This window comes from Apium graveolens, chromosome 8 (genome assembly GCF_009905375.1).
Source record: "Apium graveolens cultivar Ventura chromosome 8, ASM990537v1, whole genome shotgun sequence".
In the NCBI taxonomy this organism is placed as follows: domain Eukaryota; kingdom Viridiplantae; phylum Streptophyta; class Magnoliopsida; order Apiales; family Apiaceae; genus Apium; species Apium graveolens.
In genome coordinates this window covers 30,880,206-30,903,562 of record NC_133654.1, presented here as the reverse complement: position 1 = coordinate 30,903,562, position 23,357 = coordinate 30,880,206, and the positions used below count along the sequence as shown (strand labels likewise).

Below are 23,357 nucleotides of genomic sequence, written 5' to 3'. Positions count from 1 at the left end.
AGCGTTTCTGAGAACAAGTGTGTGTGAATTGCTTGAAGCCAATGCAGACAGATATATATTCAAACACAAATGTAAAGAACACAGAGAACTTAAAAACTTTTCTGGTGGATTTGTTGTTCCACCAGAGATGTGTTATTTCAGAAAATCTGTAATTCAAAGAATTAAATCACAGCTGCTTCCTAGTACAAACTAGATGATTTTCTCTCTGGATTTTTCTAAACAGCTCTGGAAAATTCATATCTAATTACTAGCTGCTACTTGGTTTATATATCACCAAGTTTACAAGTGAAGACAAAACTGTAAAATACAATTAAAAAGGCTCTTCACATGTTTCTTCTTCATTTCTCTATCCAATGCAATCTAGGATAATCTGTGAATCTTTGAATACTTCCTTGTTTGTACCAGAATGGAAATGCTGCATTTTCTTGATTCCTCCAAGAGGCTTCCACATTCCAGTTTGTCTCTGTCAAACCATGTACCTCTGTCAGCTTATGAATTGTCACTATCAACTGCTAATGAACTAAGCATCCGTTGAAGCTTTATCCGTTGATGCATTATCAGTTGAAGTCTTTATCCGTTGAAGCACTTATCCGTTGATGAATATTATCCGTTGAAGCATTAGAGACATCCGTTGAACCTTTGTTTCTTATCCGTTGAAGGTCTTCAATATCAGTTGATACTTCTTCACTTATACAAAATTACAAGGCATGAAATATTTACAATTAGCCCTCCTATTTGCATATCCACTAGTAGTCAACATAACTGATACTTTCCTACAACATCTAAGAATTACAATTTAAATTCAGAGAATCAAATGTGCTACAATACTAAACTTATTGCTAAGTAAAGCTACTCCTTCAACGGATAGCCAATATGGTCTTATCCGTCGAGGCTACAAACACTAGATTTCTACTTAAGTATTTTGTTTAACTTATCATCAAACTAATACACATATTCTTAACATTATAACAGGAAAGAAAAGAAGAGATAATCATAACAACAACAATATACACCCTCTAAAGTCTTTTTGTTAATTTATATATATAAAAAATACATTTGATATTGAATATAGGAGTATGATACCAAAATAAATATATTACTGCACTTGACTCCACTAATTGTTTTTGTAAAAAAAATTAGTTACAAGTTACAATCATGATTGTAAAAATCGGTAATCGGTACTAATCGATTTGGGTACCGATTAGGGATTAATTGGGTAAATATTAGGTATGAAATATGGACCAGAATGACTGAAACAATATTAAAAAAAATTGTCAGCGAATCAATATTTAATTTGAGTAATGCGTACAAAATTATTTCTCAAAATTATTACATTTACCAAGTTTTTAATATTATCACTTTAATATCAATACTTCAAACCATATAAGTTTATATCATGAAGTTCAAACCGTTATGCAAGTTGCACCCGTAAAACTTTTATATATAGAGTTTGGGTAACATTAATTTTTTAAAAGAGTATTTTAAATGAAAAATATATATAATCACTTTTTTCATCCGATTTAATATTTATATTATTTTTTTATAACCTAATTTGAAATCTTTTATAAGTGGTTTTATTATGTCTATTTTAGTTACCTAAATTTTTTATCATCTTGATATTTTTTATTAACCCAATTTTTATTAATATTATATTATTTAAATTATATAGATATATATATTTGTATTTATATTGAAAATCCTGTATAAAATATAATTGTATTTATTACAATCTATTGAAACATCTCAATTTCATCATCATTCAATTTTTTTAATTATTTCAATTGAAGCACATTAATTAAATCATATGAATATTAATTTTCATTTATATTAAATTTTATTAAAAATTAATATATTATATAGTTTTGACCGGTCGATCAGTACTTACAGTGGATCTAAACCATACAGATTATATATTAAATATAATTTACTTATTATTCGAGTTCAAATTATATATATATATATATTAAATAATAGAGTCTACTTTCAACTCGAATTAGATACATATCAATATTAAATAAAATTTTATTTATTATTTCTAATTTTTAATTATTATCAAATTAACTCTTTTAATTAATTTAATATTATTTAAAATTTTAACAAATTTATAATATGTATTAATATAAATTCTCAGTCCTATAAAAATTTAATACAAGAAAACTTATACACATATTAAAAAAAATTAATATAAAAAATATACTTACTTCAATATTTATATATTTTCCCCTTCATTGAGCACTTTTTTTAAATAGTTAAAATTCAGTCAAATTAGCATGTATCAAGAATATTAAAAAAACTCTTCACGAATCTGTCGTATGTTAGTTGTCATTATTAACGTCGTTAAGTATATTTGACGGAAATGTGTATATGATATGTAAATTGGAGAAATAATTTAAAGTATGGGATGTAAACTCTAACTGATTAAAGCCATAATAGTAAAGTGATAATTTTAAAAATTCTGAAGATGTGAAGTGAAAATTACTCAATTTTAAATCAAGACCTGGTGAACATTTTCATTCCATGTATCATGTGTGGGATCTGAGATTAGCGAATAATTCTACATGATTTGAGGCACAAATGATTGTAGCATTTTATAAGAAGAAACGACTATTAATAAACTGATCATTGCTGAAGTTGATAAATCAAAACTTGTGATAAAAAAATCGAGCAACATTTCGAGCATTACTTAAAGTTTCAATGAATTTCTGATTCTAGAAGATGCAACAATTATAAAAAGTGCTTCAGGTGAAGATCTTTTTTATGCTCACTTAGGGACTCTGTTCTATCAACCTTAGTTGAGAACTTTGCATGAATGATGTAATTAGCATGAATGACGAATTAATAGTGGTTGCCTATGTGCGAAGCACTCTAGGTAACGAGATCATGTGTAGCAAGAAAAGTCATGTCCAAGATAATCGTGTTACAGATGGTAAAACATAAACTCTAAACGATGATATAAGAAAAGTTTAGTCATCAATATATGTATGTATATTATATTATTATCTATAAGCATGGTCTCAGTTTTTTTTTTATCGTATCGTAGGTAACCCGCAGCCGCTACCCTTCGGGTGCGCACTGGGTAAACCCTACGGGCTCACGCAATAGCCTGCAAACCACGTGAACCAAGGTAAACCGCATTTAAGCGACAGGCTCTGACTCAGGAGGCATAATCATAAATTCTCCTCCCGTGGGATTCAAACCTGTGACCAAGAGGACAATTTTCCTTCTTTAACCAATCGAGCCAACCCTTGCGGGCGTCTCAGTTTTTTTTTTTTTTTTAGCATGGTCTCAGTTTGCCTCCACTGATATGCCTTATTCAATTTTATTTAGTAATTGGTAGTCCTATTTCATGTTCGGGAACTAGAAAATGTTTAGCATTATAGTTGTCATTCAGTAACACTACGTGGTTCATATTTACATAACAACAATGTTTAAATAAGTGCCGATAAATTTTACTTTGTAGTTGTGTGCTCTTGTTATGAAATTACTAGGGAATATGCCCGTGCTACGCATACGGGGAATAATTTAGTTATTTTTCTGTAATTTTTATAATTTGATTAAATACATAAAATATTAGAAAAAATACGATAATAAATTCCATGATAATTAAAAATCTTGAGGTAAAACATAAATATGAAAGTCAAAATATCAAAATATCACAAATAATGTAAACTTAAGGATTAAACTAATACTGTATTATGTCATCTATTCAATAACAAAGAAATTCATACTTAAGTTCATCAAATGGAGGTATGAATAGTGGTAGAATCGGAAAATATGGAAAGTAATAACAAATTTTTCATTTTTAATATAGAAATTTAAATTAAAATATAATTTATCTTATGATATTTACAAAAATATTATTTAATATATTATATTTATATTATGTCTTTTTAATACTTAAAGTCAATATTATTTTTCATATGATAGGATTATTTAATTTTAAAAATAACGTATATGAAAATGACATAAAAAAAATGGGCAAAAACATATAATTGAAATAAAAAATTTAATTTTAACTTTTCACATTACATATTATAAATAAGGAATGTCGTCCGAGATCATATTGAGCATGTGCTTAAACATATTTTGTGTTCGAGTGCATGCAATTAATGTTTTAATATAAATATAATAATATAGAAAGTTAATTTTTTTAATTTGATTTTAGTCATAAAATTCATTTGAGTTGCAATGATATGTATGCATACGAACATACTTATTCTTAAGCAGACTCCTTTTTAATTATCAATGCACAAAATGTTACTTAGCAAAAATAAAATGTTGTTTCAACTCAGCAATCGTAACCAAGCTTTCGAAGTTTCGAGGAAAGGGAGAGGTTGTTGTCGGACAGTGAATTGATAGAAAATGAGCATATGTAGGGTTGTAATTCGAGTCGAGTCAAGTTCGAACTTTTTTTGTCAAGCTTGAGCTTTTTTTTGTCGAGTCAAGTCGAGTCGAAAATTATTCAAACCTAAAATATGTGTTCGAGCTCGACTCGTGTAATATCCAGTGTTGTAAAAGATGGAAATCGGAATTAGTCGGTAGAGGCACCAATTGATTAATTAATTGGGTGATTAATTAGTTAAATCGGTTAAATCAGCGATTTTTAGCAACTAATCGGGTGATTAATCAAATCGGCAGAGCACTTTTTAGTGATTAATCGGTTAAATCGGTGTTTTTTAGAGCACTGGACTAATATCTAGTCGAGTTCGAGGCGTTCACGAGTTTTCAAGGTTAACGAGTTTTCGAGTTTAACGAGTTTTCGAGTTTAACGAGTTTTCAAGTTTAACGGACTTTTATCGAGTTTTCGAGCTTTAATCGAGCCTATCGAGCTTTATCTTAATTATTCATAAAAAATTAAAAATTATTTTATTATTATATTTTTTACTACATTGTTTTCCCAAATTTAACTTAAAAATATTTTTTTCCCAATTTAAAATGACAAATAAAGCAATAAATTTAAAATAATATACTTTTAAAATATTATATATTTAGAAATCAACTAATTAAAATATTAAAAATAAATAAATTACATATTATAAAATAAAATATAAAAAAAATGAGCCGAGCCGAGATCGGATTTGAGTCTTATCAAGTCGAACCCGAGTCGAGCCTAAAATTACTCGACTCAACTCAAATTTTTAATCGAGCTCAAAAATCTGTTGAAGTCGGAGTCGAGTTCAAAAAACTGACTCAAATTACAAGCCTAACTATATATGAGAGTTTGGGACGGGACGGGACCACATGGCACATGTAAAGTATAAAGTATATAGATGTTTATAGATCGATTTGTAGTCATCATTTTTGTTAAAGAAAATTAACAACAATAATAATTAAACAAACGAGGATGATATATTCGAAATATCTTAAGTTGAGATTGCGGATGTCAAAGCATGCTGCAATTTGAAGTTGAGAACTATCATTTGATTAGTTAATTAATGGTTCATATTTATTTATCTAAATATATTTTATTACTAACACATTCCCCGTACAGTTTATCTTTTGAATCCTTAAATTTTATGTAAATGTGTGAGAAAGGTGCCAGTAAATTAATAGATCATTAGTAATACTAATGTTTCCGACTTGAGTACCATTAGAGTACAACTTATATATCCTAAAATTTTGCTTCTTCTAATTTAATTCTTAAATACGTATAGTTTCTTTAGCTAATTATTTTCACACCTACAGTTAATCACGCATATACTTACTGGAGAGACTTTTTTTTCATAAAAAAAGTAGACTTATAACTTTACAAATTAATTAACATTTAACGTATCCATTGTGCTCGTTAGATAGAGTTTTTCATAAAAAAAATAGATTTATATACCTTACAAATAAGTATCGATTCTAAGAAATTTTCGGCATGGATCATAATTGAAAAATGACATAGATCAATCCATATATCATTTAAACTATCCAATCATGCTCCCCCGATAAGTTTGATTGCATCAAAATAAAATAAAATTAGATCGCATTTGTCATTGCAGAAAAATTATCGCATTCAATTCAATAAAAGCTTATATATATAGTGCATTAGTGTATCAAAGTTGAATGTGAATCTATGTAGCGTTTGCATAAAATTAAACTAATGCCAATAAGCAATCTAAATAAGTGAATGGTAGTCAGCCTTGGCCTTCTCATTACCAAGTCACCGATACCCCCACTTGTTGTAAAATTTTCAGTTAGAGTCGCAACATCTGCTTTTCGTTACATACACAATCGCAGGATCTCGGAGACTTTTTCTCCTTGGACAACTAAGAATACCTAGTGTTTTCTCTTTGGTTTACACATTTGGATCGTTGCAAAACCTACCGTACAGTCCTTGTATTGTAGTATATAAATATAAAAGAGCCGAGGTATAATAAAAGCACCATTAAATTAATTAAACTTGGGATACCATGTATATTAAACTTGGTTAATTATAAATTCAATTATTAAACATATACTTAAACACAAATTAAGTTTGTAACTGATCGAAAACATGGACGAGTAAGCTAGAGCTCGAAATTAACTAGCACAAATTAAGTGCCGAGTTTAAACCCTTATTATACTCTCTAAATTTTTATAATTTAAATTTATACACGATGAGAACTACGTAGTGCTGGAAAATTTGTTAAAGATTAATGATGCAGTAGTAACTAAGCTACCGATAGACATATTGATCGAGTAGAAGGATCAGGGACTAGTAAATTGAATTTAATCACCATTAAATATTTGAAACAACTTTGTTAATAAGCTCTTGCAGGCTCAGCATGCAACGCTGATAGAAGTGCACCGTTATCATCACTGAACCAAATAATTAATGTTTGAACCCATAACATAGAATCGTTACTAGAAAATTTGTGAGCTTATAAAGATAAAAGATTCATATGAATTGAATAAATTGGTATGCACGCAAACAATGCAAAAAAGAAACAACACACTTTTATACAATAATAAAAAAACTAAAAGAATACAAGCCAGAATTAACATAAAAACTCAATACATGTGTTTTTATAATTTTTTTAAATTATTCTCATAATTTTACTTTTATTTACAGAATATACGTGTTATTAATAAAATATGTGATATTTTTTCATACATGATAAAAAAAAAATTATTCGTAAACATATATTTTTACAGGATAATTTGGAATTTTGAATTACTCTAGGGTTGTCATTATCCCTGTGAGATCATGTGCACATTAGCTTGTTTTGGTTTTTAATAATTTAATTACGTATACCGCAAAAAATATATTCAAATTAATGTTACGTTTTTGTCATTTTCACCTTGCCACCTCTCCAAAATATTGGCTTTAATGGCAGTGCAAAGGCATACGGAAGCCTCGAGGTTGACAACAATTGACAAGGCCTGCAGCATGTATTAAGACAATATATAAGTACAACAAAGACAAGCAATAGGTTTTTGGGTCTAGGGTTGTCATTATCCCTGTGAAATGTACACATTACTTGTGTGTTGTTTTGGTTTTTAATAATTTATTAAAACAACATAATAATAGACATAATCGAATAGATATTAATTAGCATCCCAAAATAGGAATTTGATGATAGTAGGTTCTTTACGGATCAGAACTACAAATGTAAGAAAAGAAAACACAACAATAAAATCATGCCATCCCTGCGTACGAACCAGGAAGTAATATCCAGCACGCGTGTTAATAGATTTTTAATATGATATAGGGCCCGTGCTTGTAGTATTTTTCAAAGTACTAATATTTTAAGCAGATAATATGGTTTCCGAAAAATACTTTTTTGCTAACTTTTTCAAATAAATAAATTATTCAGGTGATTGTTAAAATATAATTTTCATATACCCAAATCAAATATGCGTATCCCGTTGATAAAAATGGTCAAAAAATTGAAATTTGATATTCTTGTTAGAGGTCTTAAAAAAATGGCATTTTATAAAAAAAATTAAATTATTCTCATATTTTTACTTTCATTTAGGGAATACATGTGTTTTTAATAAAATATGTGATATTTTTTCACACATAACAGAAAAAAAGTATTCGTAAACATATAATTTTATGGGATAATTTGGAATTTTGAATTACTTTAAGGTTGTGAGATGTACTCATTACTTGTGTGTTGTTTTGGTCAAAATATATCCGAATCTTATTATTAATTAGCTTAATTCCCAAAAAGGAATGGGAAATTTATTATACCCTATGCACAAAAATAGAAAAAAAATAATAAAACAATGCTTTCTTTTCACGTTTTTGTCATTTTCACCTTACCACCTTTTCATTTCCTCTTCGTTTTTTTAGTATAAATTGATGCATGATACGTGTCTGCTTAAACAGTACATTATTCACAAGAAAAATATATACTCTCTGTAGAAGAAAAACTATGGCAGCTTCAGGATCAGGCTCAGGGTCAGGGGCAGGGGTGAACATGGATGAAGTCAGGAGAGAGTGTTTCAAGATAGGAGCAGATGTTGAAGTGTTTGTGTTCGGCTGGTTTCGTGCTAGGGTGACCGGCTACGAGCCGAATGACCATATTCTTTACATCCGATACTATCATCGCTACGATGACAACGGCCAGCGGCTTAATAACAAGTTGATATTAGTCAGGCCCGACCAATTCCACCCGAAGAAACGGTCGGGAATTTCGAGATAGATTCGTACGCGGACGCTTTTTGTGATGAGGGGTGGTGGGAAGGTACTGTGAAGGCAGTGCACCAGGGAGATAGGTACACTATTTCCTTCTCAAACTCTCTGATGGAAACTTCTGTGTACAAGGCCTCTGAGGTGAGGTTGCATAGGGACTGGAAGCTCGGAAAGTGGGTCCTTGGAACAGATGAAAAGGAAGTTGATGAGAATCAGGTAATTGATGAAGGTGAACGTGCTGATAATGATGGTGATGAGGATGAGGAAGGTGCTGCTGATGATGAGGAAGGTGGTGATGCTGATGAAGAGGAAGGTGCTTATGCTGATGATGAGGAAGGTGCTGGTGCTGATGACCTAGGTGAGCTGGTGGTTGATTACTTTAATCCGTTTGATCAGATCTCTGATGATGATGATGATGATGATGAAGGTGATTTCTTTCGAATAAAAAGAAAAGATGAAGAGGAGGAGGCTGATGAGGAGGAGGCGGAGGCTGGTGAAGATGATGAGGAGGTTGGTGAAGAGGAGGATGAGAAGAGCAGCAGTGACGACGATGATGAGGAGTAAACATGGGATCGAGTGGAGATGCTTGGGGCTGGATCTAGGTAGTACTGTTTTGTCTGAAGTTTAGTTATTATGGCTTGAAATAGAATAAGTACTTGAAGTGTTGGTTTATACGTAGTAGTAGTTCTTAAGAAGTTCTTAATTATGAAGCAAGCATAATGCATAAGCCATGTCTCTTGATTTCGTAATCACATCCTTTAGAATATCTCTAGCAGCTATAAGTTAATTTGTCCAACTCAACTCCCCTTGTCATAATGAAATCACACTGATCACTCGACTTTTCTGTTATTAGTTTCTCAACAAAACTCACCAAAACAAGTTGTGTAATTTTCAGAGCTCAATTAAGTTATGATCCATAGAGTGCAGCTTGCACATTCAGCCTTAAAATTCCAAATTATATTAAAACCCTTCGGTATTATCAAATTTTTTTGAATTGATATTGCATGTTCACGCCAAACTAAAATGCTTCTTCTCAATTGCTCTGATCGTTCAGGTGTTATTTTCTTGAATTTAATTCATTTTCTATTGATACATTCAACTTATAAATCAGATTCCTATGCCTCCTTTTTTAAAATTTATATTTCCTTGCTTGCCATAATAAAACAGCGAAATTCATTGAATAAGAATCCAATTTATATGAAATAGTCCTAATTAAGTCATGAGGAAGCAGCTACTCTTTTTCCTTCTTGATATCACCAATTAAGTGCAGGGGTGTGCATTCGGTTCGGTTAACCGAGAATCATATCGAATAACCGAAATAATTTCGGTTCGGTTAACCAAATTTCATATTTCGGTTCGATTTTCGGTAAAATAATTTGCAAAATTCAATTTTTCGGTAATTGGGTTATTAACCGCGGTTAACCTAAAAACCGAATTAATAACTGAATTGTTTATAAAATATAAATATATATTATTATATTAATAATATAATAACCACCTGCCATATTGTTACATTGCGGGAGTATTGCAGCTTTGACTCAATACGGACTGCACAATGCTTCATTGCGGACACTGTTTTGCTTCATTGCTGGAATTTTTTTCCTCTTCGTTTTTTTAGTATAAATTGATGCATGATACGTGTCTGCTTAAACAGTACATTATTCACAAGAAAAATATATACTCTGTAGAAGAAAAACTATGGCAGCTTCAGGATCAGGCTCAGGTCAGGGGCAGGGGTGAACATGGATGAAGTCAGGAGAGAGTGTTTCAAGATAGGAGCAGATGTTGAAGTGTTTGTGTTCGGCTGGTTTCGTGCTAGGGTGACCGGCTACGAGCCGAATGACCATATTCTTTACATCCGATACTATCATCGCTACGATGACAACGGCCAGCGGCTTAATAACAAGTTGATATTAGTCAGGCCCGACCAATTCCACCCGAAGAAACGGTCGGGAATTTCGAGATAGATTCGTACGTGGACGCTTTTTGTGATGGGGGGTGGTGGGAAGGTACTGTGAAGGCAGTGCACCAGGGAGATAGGTACACTATTTCCTTCTCAGACTCTCTGATGGAAACTTCTGTGTACAAGGCCTCTGAGGTGAGGTTGCATAGGGACTGGAAGCTCGGAAAGTGGTGTTGGAAAATATGGGTATAAGTCTCATATTGGTAAGTCATATTTTTGAGCATTATATACATCTGTGACTGATACATCTGTATCTGCTTGTTTTGTTGAGTAACAGATCGATGGACAACCAAACTGTGAACGATTCGATGAACATGACGGCTGATCCCAACGCACAGATCACTGGATCTGATGGGGTTCACCAGCAGCCGATTAACCCTAACGCACGGATCGTACGATCTGATGGGGGTCAAACGCCTGTTGGACATGTGCCTTCGGGACATGTGCCTGTGGGACACACTGTCATTGGACAGTTTAGTGTTCCTCTTGGACAGATATCGGCAGGATTCACTCCTCCGATCATACCTGCGGTGCCTACTGGTGTGCATACACCTGTATTACAGACGCACGTACCATCTGTTCCACCCGTGGTGCCTGCTGCACCTGTTATGCCAACTGTGCCTGCTGCACATGCTGAAAAACCTGAGAAGTTCAACGGAACGAACTTCAAACGTTGGCAACAAAAGATGCACTTTTATCTGACCACGTTGCATATGGATCGCTTCCTTAAGGAAGAACCACCGTTGCTCACTGCTGAGAGTAACATGCAGACTGTGTATGCTGCTGATGCTTGGAAGCACTCCGACTACATCTGTCGGAACTATGTGTTAAATTATTTGTCTGACTCGTTGTATAACGTATATAGCGCGAAGCCAACAGCTAAGGTCTTATGGGAGTCACTTGACCATAAGTATAAAACCGAGGACGCTGGGGCAAAGAAGTGGATTGTTGGCCGCTTTCTTGATTATAAGATGGCAGACTCTAAGACTGTGGTCAGTCAGGTGCAGGAACTGCAGGTGATCATTCATGACATTCATGCTGAGGGAATGGTCATAAGTGAGTCTTTCCAAGTTGCTGCTGTTATTGAAAAGCTTCCACCTGGATGGAAAGATTTCAAGAACTACCTTAAGCACAAGCGAAAGGAGATGTCTATAGAGGATCTTATTGTTAGACTTCGTATTGAAGAAGACAACAGAGGGTCCGAGAAGAAAGTTAACGTTGCCACTGAGAAGGCAAACATGGTGGAGCATGCTCAAAGCTCCAAGCCCAAGAAGGCTAATTCTGGTAAAGAGGCAAAGCCTGGTAAAGAGGCAAAGCTGGCACCCAAGGGAGGGATTTCGAAATCGAAATTTCAAGGGAAGTGCTACAACTGTGATAAAGTTGGTCATAGGTCTTCTGACTGCAAGAAGCCCAAGAAGCCCAACAAGAAGAAAGAAGCAAACATGGTAGAGAATATCTCCAAGGAGATGGGTGACATAGACCTCTGTGCTACGGTCTCTGAAGTGAACCTGGTCGGTTCTAATCCACGTGAATGGTGGATTGATACTGGTGCTACTAGGCATGTTTGCTCAGACAAGGCGGTTTTCTCTAGCCTCAAAGCTTCCGATGCTGGTGAGAAGCTCTACATGGGGAATTCAGCAACTTCTACCATTGAGGGTGAAGGCACGGTGATCCTGAAGATGACCTCTGGGAAGAATCTGACTTTGAAGAATGTACTTTATGTGCCTGATATTCGCAAGAACCTTGTGTCTGGTTCTCTGTTGAATAAGCATGGCTTTCGCATTGTAATAGAGTCAGATAAAGTTATTTTGTCTAAGAGTGGTATGTTTGTAGGCAAGGGTTATTTAACTGATGGGCTTTTTAAGCTCAATGTAATGTCCGTTAAGGACGATAATGAAATGAAGAATTCTTCTGCTTACTTGCTTGAGTCTCCTAATTTATGGCATGCTAGATTATGACATGTAAATTATGACACTTTACGACGTTTAAGTGCAAAAGAATACATACCTAAACTTACTATCGATCCAAAACATAAGTGTGAGACTTGTGTTGAGGCAAAATTAACGAGATCATCATTTAAACGTGTGAAAAGGAACACCAAAGTGCTAGACCTAATACATAGCGACATATGTGATTTAAAATTCGCTCCAACAAGAGGAGGAAACAAGTATTTTATTACATTCATTGATGATTGTACAAAATACTGCTATGTATATTTGTTGAAAAGCAAAGACGAAGCTATAGATAAATTTAAAATCTATAAGGAAGAAGTTGAGACACAACAAACTGAGAAAATCAAAACGATACGAAGTGATCGTGGAGGTGAATATGTTGAACCGTTTGGGGAATTCTGTTCACAACATGGTATAATCCATGAGGTCACTGCACCATACTCCCCTCAGTCAAATGGTGTGGCTGAAAGGAAGAATCGCACTCGGAAAGAGATGATGAATGCGATGTTGTTAAGCTCTGGGCTCCCACAATCGATGTGGGGAGAAGTCATCTTAAGCGCAAATAATATTTTAAATATTACGATGCGCAAGAATAAGGATGTAAGTCCTTATGAAATGTGGAAGAAAAAGAAACCAAGTTACCAACACCTGAAAGTGTGGGGGTGCCTTGCAAAGGTACTGATCCCTACACCGAAGAAGGTGAAGATAGGTCCTAAGACTGTGGATTGTGTCTTCATCGGATATCCTCCACACAGCACTGCATATCGGTTTCTTGTTCATGAATCCAAGATTCCTGATATTCAAAAGAATACCATTATGGAATCAAGGAATGCCTCATTTTTTGAGACGATATTTCCCTGTAATCCAGGAAACCAACAACCTACGACGTCTAAACGATCTCATGAGTCTGTAGATGACGATAATGAGAGTGACGAAAGTGAAGACGAAAATGTGGGGGTAGTGAGAAGGAGCAAAAGACAACGAACGGAGAAATCCTATGGATCTGATTTTATGACCTATTTGCTCGAAGAAGGTGACCCAAAAACTTATAAGGAGGCGGTTACCTCACCTGATGGGCCTATGTGGAAAGAGGCCATCAAGAATGAAGTTGATTCAATTATGCAAAATCATACTTGGGAATTAGTGGACTTGCCAACTGGTTGCAAACCATTAGGTAGCAAGTGGGTTTTCAAGAAGAAGTTGAAAACTGATGGCACTATTGATAAGTATAAGGCCAGACTTGTAATTAAAGGATACAAGCAACAAAAAGGCCTTGATTACTTTGATACATATTCTCCTGTAACGAGAATAACGTCCATAAGGATGATATTTGCTATTGCTGCAATGCGTAATCTAACTGTACATCAAATGGATGTGAAAACAGCTTTCCTAAATGGAGACATAGATGAAGAAATCTATATGGAACAACCTGAAGGGTTTGTTGTCCCAGGACAAGAAAGGAAAGTGTGTAGATTGGTGAAATCATTGTATGGTTTGAAACAAGCGCCTATGAAATGGCATGAAAAATTTGATGAGGTCGTGCTGGCCAATGGTTTCAAAATCAATGAATGTGATAGCTGTGCCTATTACAAGGATAACGAGAACAACTATGTCAAAGAGAATGACAATGGCTATTTCATAATGACACTATATGTAGATGATCTACTTATTACTGGAAGCAATGATAAAGTTATCAAATCTACAAAGGACATGTTGAAATCAAGGTTCGACATGAAAGATATGGGACTGGCAAATGTAATTCTGGGAATTCAAATTTCTAGAACATCAGAGGGTCTCGCATTAAGTCAACCACATTATGTTGACAAGATCCTTGAGAAGTTTCTTAAGGATGACTTTGAGAAAGCTAGGACACCTGTGGATATGACTTTGCACCTATCCAAGAACAAAGGTGTAGCTGTTTCCCAATTGGAATACTCGAGGATAATTGGTAGTCTGATGTACCTCATGAGTTGTACAAGACCAGACATTGCATACTCAATTAGCAAGTTGAGTAGGTTTACGAGTAATCCGGGAGCTGATCACTGGAAAGCGATTATAAGGGTACTAAGGTACTTGAGGGGAACTCGAGACTATGGACTGCACTATGACAGATACCCAGCAGTATTAGAAGGATATACTGACGCAAATTGGATATCTAGCAAGAAAGCACTTAAGTCTACGAGTGGCTATGTGTTTACATTAGCTGGAGCGGCAATATCATGGAAATCCTCAAAACAAACGGTGATAACTCATTCCACGATGGAAGCTGAGTTTGTGGCACTAGATAAATGCGTCGAAGAGGCTGAATATCTACGTCAGTTTCTGGAGGATATTCCAAGATGGCCAAAGCCTGTAACTGCAATAGGGATTCACTGTGATAGTCAATCCGCTATTGGCAGAGCACAGAGCACGATGTATAATGGAAAGTCTCGTCATATACGACGACGACACAGTTCCATTAGACAATTGATCTCAACCGGAATTATCACTATTGACTATATACCATCAAAGGATAATATCGCGGATCCACTAACCAAAGGGTTATCAAGAGAAGTGGTTGAGAAATCATCGAGAGGGATGGGCCTTAAGCCTATTGCTTAACGGCATCATGGTGGACACCCAACCATTGCTGACTGGAGATCCCAAGAACTTGGTTCAATGGGACAACTAAATCATGATGACCAAATCACTGTGGGGGTAACCTCTGGCCTGTTCCTATGATGAGGAAACAGTGAGACCCGTAAGGTACGAGGTTAAGCTTTGAGCCTTTAATGATCTTTGATGAATACATGGAGCTCAGGAGTGAACGCATGGAATTCAGTTGAGTAAACGCGGGTTACTCTATAAGATAAAGATCACCTATGTGGGAGAGAAGTGGGGCCGCTTCAAAGGAGAATTGCGAGGCACAATTCTTTAGAAACTTCTGCAGAACCAGGACGATGTTCCATGGCCAAAATGGACATACTCATGAGAGCTGAACGAGTCAGAAACGATATAGTGATAAGTATATCATCGTTTACATAAACGGTCGAACAGTTCAAGGACAAGCACGTCTACTGTCTACCAGTAAAGTCGGTATGCTTACTCGAGCGAAGGTTCAAGGAGCATTCTCTACCTATCGTATGCTATATCTGATCGAAGAAACTATCACCAAGTCAAACTCCGTGTCTGTCTGTCTGTCTGTCTGGTGTGTGCTACTAAGATCACCAATCTCACCCATGTGGGGGATTGTTGGAAAATATGGGTATAAGTCCCATATTGGTAAGTCATATTTTTGAGCATTATGACTAAAAGATGTGTGAGATATGATGATATTCTCTTAATAATGGAAATTATTATTTTCCATTAGAATTTGGCTCAAATATTATGGCATAAATTAATTTGATTTTGTTTCAGATTAATTGATATGGTGTATGTCTTGATATATTTAATCTGATTCTGTTTCAGATTATTTATGGAATAGAGTAGCTTGCAAGTATTACACTGATTCCATAATTAATGATATTTAATTATGAAAAAGAGTAGCGCACAAGTCTATCTACACCTATATAAACACCTCTAAGGCGTTAGGGTTAGACACACCAAAAACATATTCGCCTCTAAACACAAATCTCTCTCTCTCGGTGATAGTTTCGTGCCCGTTCAAGCTCGCTGAAGGTGCTCGTTATCCGTAACGCCGCCGCTACCTCGTTTTATCCTGGGAGGCTAGCGACTCGCACATACGGTGAGAGGCGAAATAGCTTTAAGGAGACAGTTTCAACTGGACTCGAGGATCTCTCTTCTGTTTATATCTTTTCTTCCTCCGTTTGATTTCGTTTACTCACGCACACACTTGTTTGATTATTTGTATTAATCACAGATTGTTTTCACAAGTGGGTCCTTGGAACAGATGAAAAGGAAGTTGATGAGAATCAGGTAATTGATGAAGGTGAACGTGCTGATAATGATGGTGATGAGGATGAGGAAGGTGCTGCTGATGATGAGGAAGGTGGTGATGCTGATGAAGAGGAAGGTGCTTATGCTGATGATGAGGAAGGTGCTGGTGCTGATTACCTAGGTGAGCTGGTGGTTGATTACTTTAATCCGTTTGATCAGATCTCTGATGATGATGATGATGATGATGAAGGTGATTTCTTTCGAATAAAAAGAAAAGATGAAGAGGAGGAGGCTGATGAGGAGGAGGCGGAGGCTGGTGAAGATGATGAGGAGGTTGGTGAAGAGGAGGATGAGAAGAGCAGCAGTGACGACGATGATGAGGAGTAAACATGGGATCGAGTGGAGATGCTTGGGGCTGGGTCTAGGTAGTACTGTCTGTTTGTCTGAAGTTTAGTTATTATGGCTTGAAATAGAATAAGTACTTGAAGTGTTGGTTTATGTACGTAGTAGTAGTAGTAGTTAAGAAGTTCTTAATTATGAAGCAAGCATAATGCATAAGCCATGTCTCTTGATTTCGTAATCACATCCTTTAGAATATCTCTAGCAGCTATAAGTTAATTTGTCCAACTCAACTCCCCTTGTCATAATGAAATCACACTGATCACTCGACTTTTCTGTTATTAGTTTCTCAACAAAACTCACCAAAACAAGTTGTGTAATTTTCAGAGCTCAATTAAGTTATGATCCATAGAGTGCAGCTTGCACATTCAGCCTTAAAATTCCAAATTATATTAAAACCCTTCGGTATTATCAAATTTTTTCGAATTGATATTGCATGTTCACGCCAAACTAAAATGCTTCTTCTCAATTGCTCTGATCGTTCAGGTGTTATTTTCTTGAATTTAATTCATTTTCTATTGATACAATCAACTTATAAATCAGATTCCTATGCCTCCCTTTTTTAAAATTTATATTTCCTTGCTTGCTATAATAAAACAGCGAAATTCATTGAATAAGAATCCAATTTATATGAAATAGTCCTAATTAAGTCATGAGGAAGCAGCTACTCTTTTTCCTTCTTGATATCACCAATTAAGTGCAGGGGTGTGCATTCGGTTCGGTTAACCGAGAATCATACCGAATAACCAAAATATTTTCGGTTCGGTTAACCAAACTTCATATTTCGGTTCGATTTTCGGTAAAATAATTTGCAAAATTCAATTTTTCGGTAATTGGGTTATTAACCGCGGTTAACCTAAAAATCGAATTAATAACTGAATTGTTTATAAAATATAAATATATATTATTATATTAATAATATAATAACCACCTGCCATATTGTTACATTGCGGGAGTATTGCAGCTTTGACTCAATACGGACTGCACAATGCTTCATTGCGGACACTGTTTTGCTTCATTGCTGGAATTTTTTTTGTTTTATTTTGAAATAATTGTAAAATTATAGATATTAAATATATAAATAATTTTAATTGATGTTTAAATTCCTAATTTTTTTATTTTTGGTTGTTATATTTTTATTTTGTATTTATATATTTCTATTAATAAATTATTTATTTTAACAAACTATTACTTAAAATTCGTGAAATTACAGAATTGGCCCCGCTGCCGCAATGACCCATTGCGGCTTCCGCAATGAGCCATTGCGGCAGACGAGACCCGGGTTTAAACCGTTTCTTCCTGAAATCCCTAATTTCATAATAACAAAAACCTAATTCAGCTAACTCATGCGATTTCAAGTGATTGGTGGTGATTTCAGGCGATTGCAACATAACAAGACCTAATTCAGGTAAACACACGTATATACACACACATGTATACATACACGTATACACACACACAGATAAACACACAGTTACATACACATAACCACCACAATGAAACAATGTGTATGGTTACTACACACACGACATACACACACAATGATTACATTGGGATTTGATTCGTTTCTTGTTTGATTTTGTTCGGAAATTCGAATTTTTGTGAAATTTATGTAATTATCGATTTGATTGCTTCGAACTAGAGTTGCATGATTCGAACTTCTGCAATTATCGATTTTATTGCTTCTGTTAGCTGTTAAATTAGGTTTTGTATCTCTATCTCGTAGTTTTGTAATATCGATATTAGTGGTTTGATGATGATTGAGCGTTGATACTTTTCTTATTACACTTTGATCAAAGTATGATATTTTGCGATCGCATCTCTCGTTTTTACGATCAGTTTATAGATTTACTTTAGAAGCATTCAGTTTGAGGTGTGTGTAAACATGACATAATATTTTAATTCTCAAACTGAGTAGATACAGAGCTCGCGGTGTGAGTCTCGATTTAATTCGAAAGCAATTTTTATTTTTCTATATTGCGAGTTCGAGTTTTGATTTTGTCATCGAAATTTGTTCATCATTTATCGGAATCAATCGTTTGCTTAATTGTCACTTTAATTGCTTCGAACCAGTATCACTTTAATTAGGTTTAATACGAATTAATTAGGATTTAATTCGAAGATAGGGTTTAATTCAAAATTATGATGATTTGATTGAAATTATGATGATTTTGTTGATTATAATGTGATTGGGGTTTGAATTTTTTATTGTGCACTTTACAGTTACTACAGAGAATGAGTGTGGGCCTATTGTTAGATCACTCGTGACGATGCAGGATGATCATATTAGTACTGTCATATGGGCGAGAGGTGTGCAGGATAGGCTGGATGTACGGCAGTACAGAGCTAATTATCACCAATGGATACTTTCTGATCCCCAGCGTGAGTTGCTGAGGCTATGGGGTTTCTCGGCTTTCACAAACAATTGTTCAGTTTCTCAGAACGATATTCGTTTGATAACGGCCTTAGTGGAAATGTACTAATTTTTAATTAGTTTTCTCATTTATTTTAATCGTCATGGCAATGTTTGTGATGTTTGTATATAAATGTAATTGCAGGTGGAGGCCAGAGACTAACACCTTTCATTTTCCATTTGGTGAGTTGACCATCACCCTCGAGGATGTATACATGATTATGGGCCTCCATGTTAAGGGTCGTCCAGTTACTCATAGGGAGCTTGACGCTCCAAAGGCGTATTGGATGAGGGAATGACAGGATGCAAGATTGGATGAGGTGGGGCGTAGAGATATGTACAAGGACGGGGTCAAGCTTTACAAATTAAGGGAACGATATGAGGAGCTATCAGAGGGGGGCTAGAATAGGATCTTGTGGTTTACACACAAGCTTATCTTTTCTACATCATTGGGGGCATATTGTATCCTTCATCGATTCGATATATCATGCATCCGAGGTATTTACTTGTATTTGTTGCATTTCAGTTTTCCCGGCATTCCTCCATCAAACCTTCTTGCAAAGATAAAATTGTAGTTTATAGCATCTTAGTCCTTCACTTGTCCTTTTTGCTTGATTTTGCATATGAAGCCCTGTATTCTCATTTATTTCCAATTTGACACTATAATTCTTGTAATTGATGCATTTTAGTTCTTAAATTGTAGTTTATAGCATCTTAGTTCTAATTTGACATTAATGTCACATTATTTTTGCATATCATGCCATGTATTCTAACTTACTATATATTTCTTGTGTCGCAGGTACTTGCAGCTCATCCAGGATTTACCTCGGATTAAATCGTATGCATGGGGAGCTGCTGTATTGAGCTATTTGTTTAGAGGTTTGACCAAGGCTGCTCATAAGAGTACAATTGCACTTAATGGATGCACGATGCTATTGATATTGTGGGCACACGAGAGGTTGTTACCTGGTGCTCCTAAGATTACACCCGGGGTGGAGCTTGTTTGGCCGATGGCTTTGGCATGGGCTGAGCCGAACCCTGATCGGAGGGAGAACCCTCACCACCATACAGGTACTGTTCTTTTTTGCATATTTACTATTTGAACTCTCCTTCGACCAAACATTTGCATGCTTTTGAACTATCCAGTTTCATATATTTCCTTATTGTTTTGCTTATAGGTCAGTACCGGGGGGATTTTGACCGATTTGAGATGAGTTAGGTGACATGGGAGCCTTATCGATTATTCTTTAATGTGGTGGACTAATCTAAAAAGCACTATGATGTCGATCTGATGGATGCTTCGTATATGAGTCTCGGTCGTATTCCACTTATTTGCTTCGAGATTGTCGAGTATGTCATGCCAGACAGAATCTTGAGACAGTTCGGTATGCTGCAGCATATTCCAGATGATCCTATTGACATACCTTTAATAGTGAGTGTGATGGTCTTATCAGTTGAGTTGTACACAGCAGTTGACCATATTTCTTCAACAACCTCACAGAAGATGGTGGGTGATTCTAGCATGACATGGTTGAGTTTGCAGTTCTTCACAAAATCCATCATTTTGTGGTAGTCACCAGACTGTTGAATCCCCTTGTTTACTAGAGCCGTGAAGTTGTTCTTCTCATAGATAAATCCAGTTTGTGACATGATCTTGACAACTGGTGCCATTGTTAGAGAGTGGAAATTGCAGAGATAGAGATGATAATTGCTTTTGAGAAAGAGAGAATTTAGAGCAGATGATTTGAGAGTGATAAAAGAAAAGCAATGAAAATGAATTATGCTTTTATACTATCTCAAAAATAACTGTCAAAAATAATAAAGTAAAATAAAGTAAGCAATAAGAATTGCCCAAAATAGCCGTTTAGAAATAAATTGTAAAAATTCCTTCAATTATCCGTCGTGTTATACTTGCAAACTGTAAGTATACTCGATGGATAATGTTCAGGGAATCAACGGCTAAAAATAAGACAATTCGACGGATGGGGATAAATCAGTGATCCGTCGAGTCATAAAATATTCCAGAAAAATAATTGATTTTATTAACAAAATGTATACCGACGGATGATCAAACTCGAAGGATAATGATCATCCGTCGAGATGTAAATTTTGACTTAGCCAAAATTTAATCCAAGACTGAAAAATCAATTAAGTTTCTGGCTGCATTACAACTTGCAAATTATCTGAAAAGATTTAAGAATAATTTAGCATACCTAACTCACTTACCAACCTTGAAAAGGTGGATTCATCCAGTGGCTTGGTAAATATATCTACAAGCTGCTTTTCACTTGGAACAAAATGTAGTTCCACAGTACCATTCATTACATGTTCCCTTATGAAGTGATACTTGATGTTTGTCCTTGAATGCTGTACTGGATTTTCAGTGATGACCATTGCACTTGTGTTATCACAGAAAATGGGAATTCTTTCAACTTGCAAACCATAGTCTAGCAATTGGTTTTTCATCCACAAAATATGTGCATAGCAACTGCCAGCAGCAATATATCCAGCTTCAGCTGTAGAAGTAGAAACTGAATTTTGCTTTTTACTGAACCAAGACACAAGCTTGTTTCCTAGAAATTGACAGGTTCCTATTGTACTTTTTCTATCAATTCTACAACCTGCATAATCTGCATCTGAATAACCAGTTAGATCAAAACCAGAATCTCTAGGGTACCAAATGCAAAGTTTTAGTATTCCCTTGAGATATCAGAAAATTCTCTTAATAGCTACTAAATGAGATTCTATAGGATCAGCCTGAAATCTAGCACACAAATATGTAGCAAACATTATATCTGGCCTACTAGTTGTTAAGTAAAGAAGTGAGCCAACCATGCCCCTATAACTTGAAATATCCACATACTTTTCAGTAGTGTTTAATTCAAGCTTAGTTGCAGTGGCCATGGGAGTTTTTACAGATGTGCAATCCATTAGATCAAACTTCTTCAAAAGATCATAAATGTATTTAGTTTGACTAATGAATATTTCATCACTAACTTGCTTAAAATGCAAACCAAGAAAGTAAGTTAGTTCTCCCATCATACTTATTTCATACTTACTTTGCATCAATTTGGCAAACTTTTTGCAAAGTTTTTCATCTGTAGAGCCAAAAATAATGTCATCTACATAAATTTGAACAAGTATACTAGAGCCATTAACATTTCTAAAGAAAAGAGTTTTGTCTATAGTACCTCTAGTGAAGTGATTCTCTAAAAGAAACTTTGACAAAGTGTCATACCACGCTCTAGGTGCTTACTTCAGTCCATAAAGTGCTTTCAAAAGATAGTAAACATATTCTGAAAAATTTGGATCTTCAAAACCAGGAGGCTGACTCACATAGGCTTCCTCCTCCAAATCTTCATTCAGAAATGCACTTTTGACATCCATTTTATAGACATTAAAATTGGCATGGGCTGCATAGGCTAAGAAGATTCTGATGGCTTCAAGTCTTGCAACAGGAGCAAATGTTTCATCAAAATCTATTCCTTCTTGTTGACAATAGCCCTTAGCAACCAATCTAGCTTTGTTCCTGACAAATATGCCATTTTCATCCATCTTATTTCTGAATACCCATTTGGTGTCTATTGGATTCTTTCCTTTAGGCTTGGGCACCAACTTCCATATCTTATTCCTCTCAAATTAGTTTAGCTCCTCCTGCATAGCTAAAATCCAATCAGGATCCAACAAAGCTTCTTCTACCTTTATTGGTTCTTCCTTAGAAAGAAAGCTGTTATATAGACATTCTTCTTGAGTTGCTCTTCTTGTTTGAACTCTAGAAGATACATCACCAATGATGAGCTCAAATGGGTGATCCTTTGTCCATTTCCTTTGTTAAGGTAGATTAGCTCTAGATGAAGAGGCCTCATTGTTGTCTTGATGTGTGATTGAGTTTTGATTGTAAAAAACTCCCCCTGAGTTAATGGATCTTTGATTTGAGAAAGGGGAACTTTCTGTAAGCGATCTATTCTGACTTCCAGCTTCTTTTGATGACCCGACGGATGGTGAATTTTGAGTACCGACGGATGAAACTGGTTGTCTCCCGACGGATAGAGCAGATTGTCTCCCGACGGATGAAGCATTTTGCAACTCGACAGATGTTGAATTTTGTGCTTCATTGATAGTGGATTTTTCTGCATTATCCTTTGATAC

General features: G+C 35.1%; 1 protein-coding gene across 1 annotated transcript; it reads left to right on the top strand.

The window, feature by feature from the left end:
• The first annotated feature begins 19,065 nt into the window (after window positions 1-19,065).
• LOC141679454 (protein MAINTENANCE OF MERISTEMS-like) lies at window positions 19,066-20,427 on the top strand. The gene is made up of 4 exons (XM_074485954.1): window positions 19,066-19,271; window positions 19,354-19,488; window positions 20,008-20,279; window positions 20,387-20,427. Exons 1-4 carry the CDS (start codon window positions 19,066-19,068, stop codon window positions 20,425-20,427), a joined length of 654 nt encoding a protein of 217 aa, XP_074342055.1.
• Window positions 20,428-23,357: the final 2,930 nt, after the last annotated feature.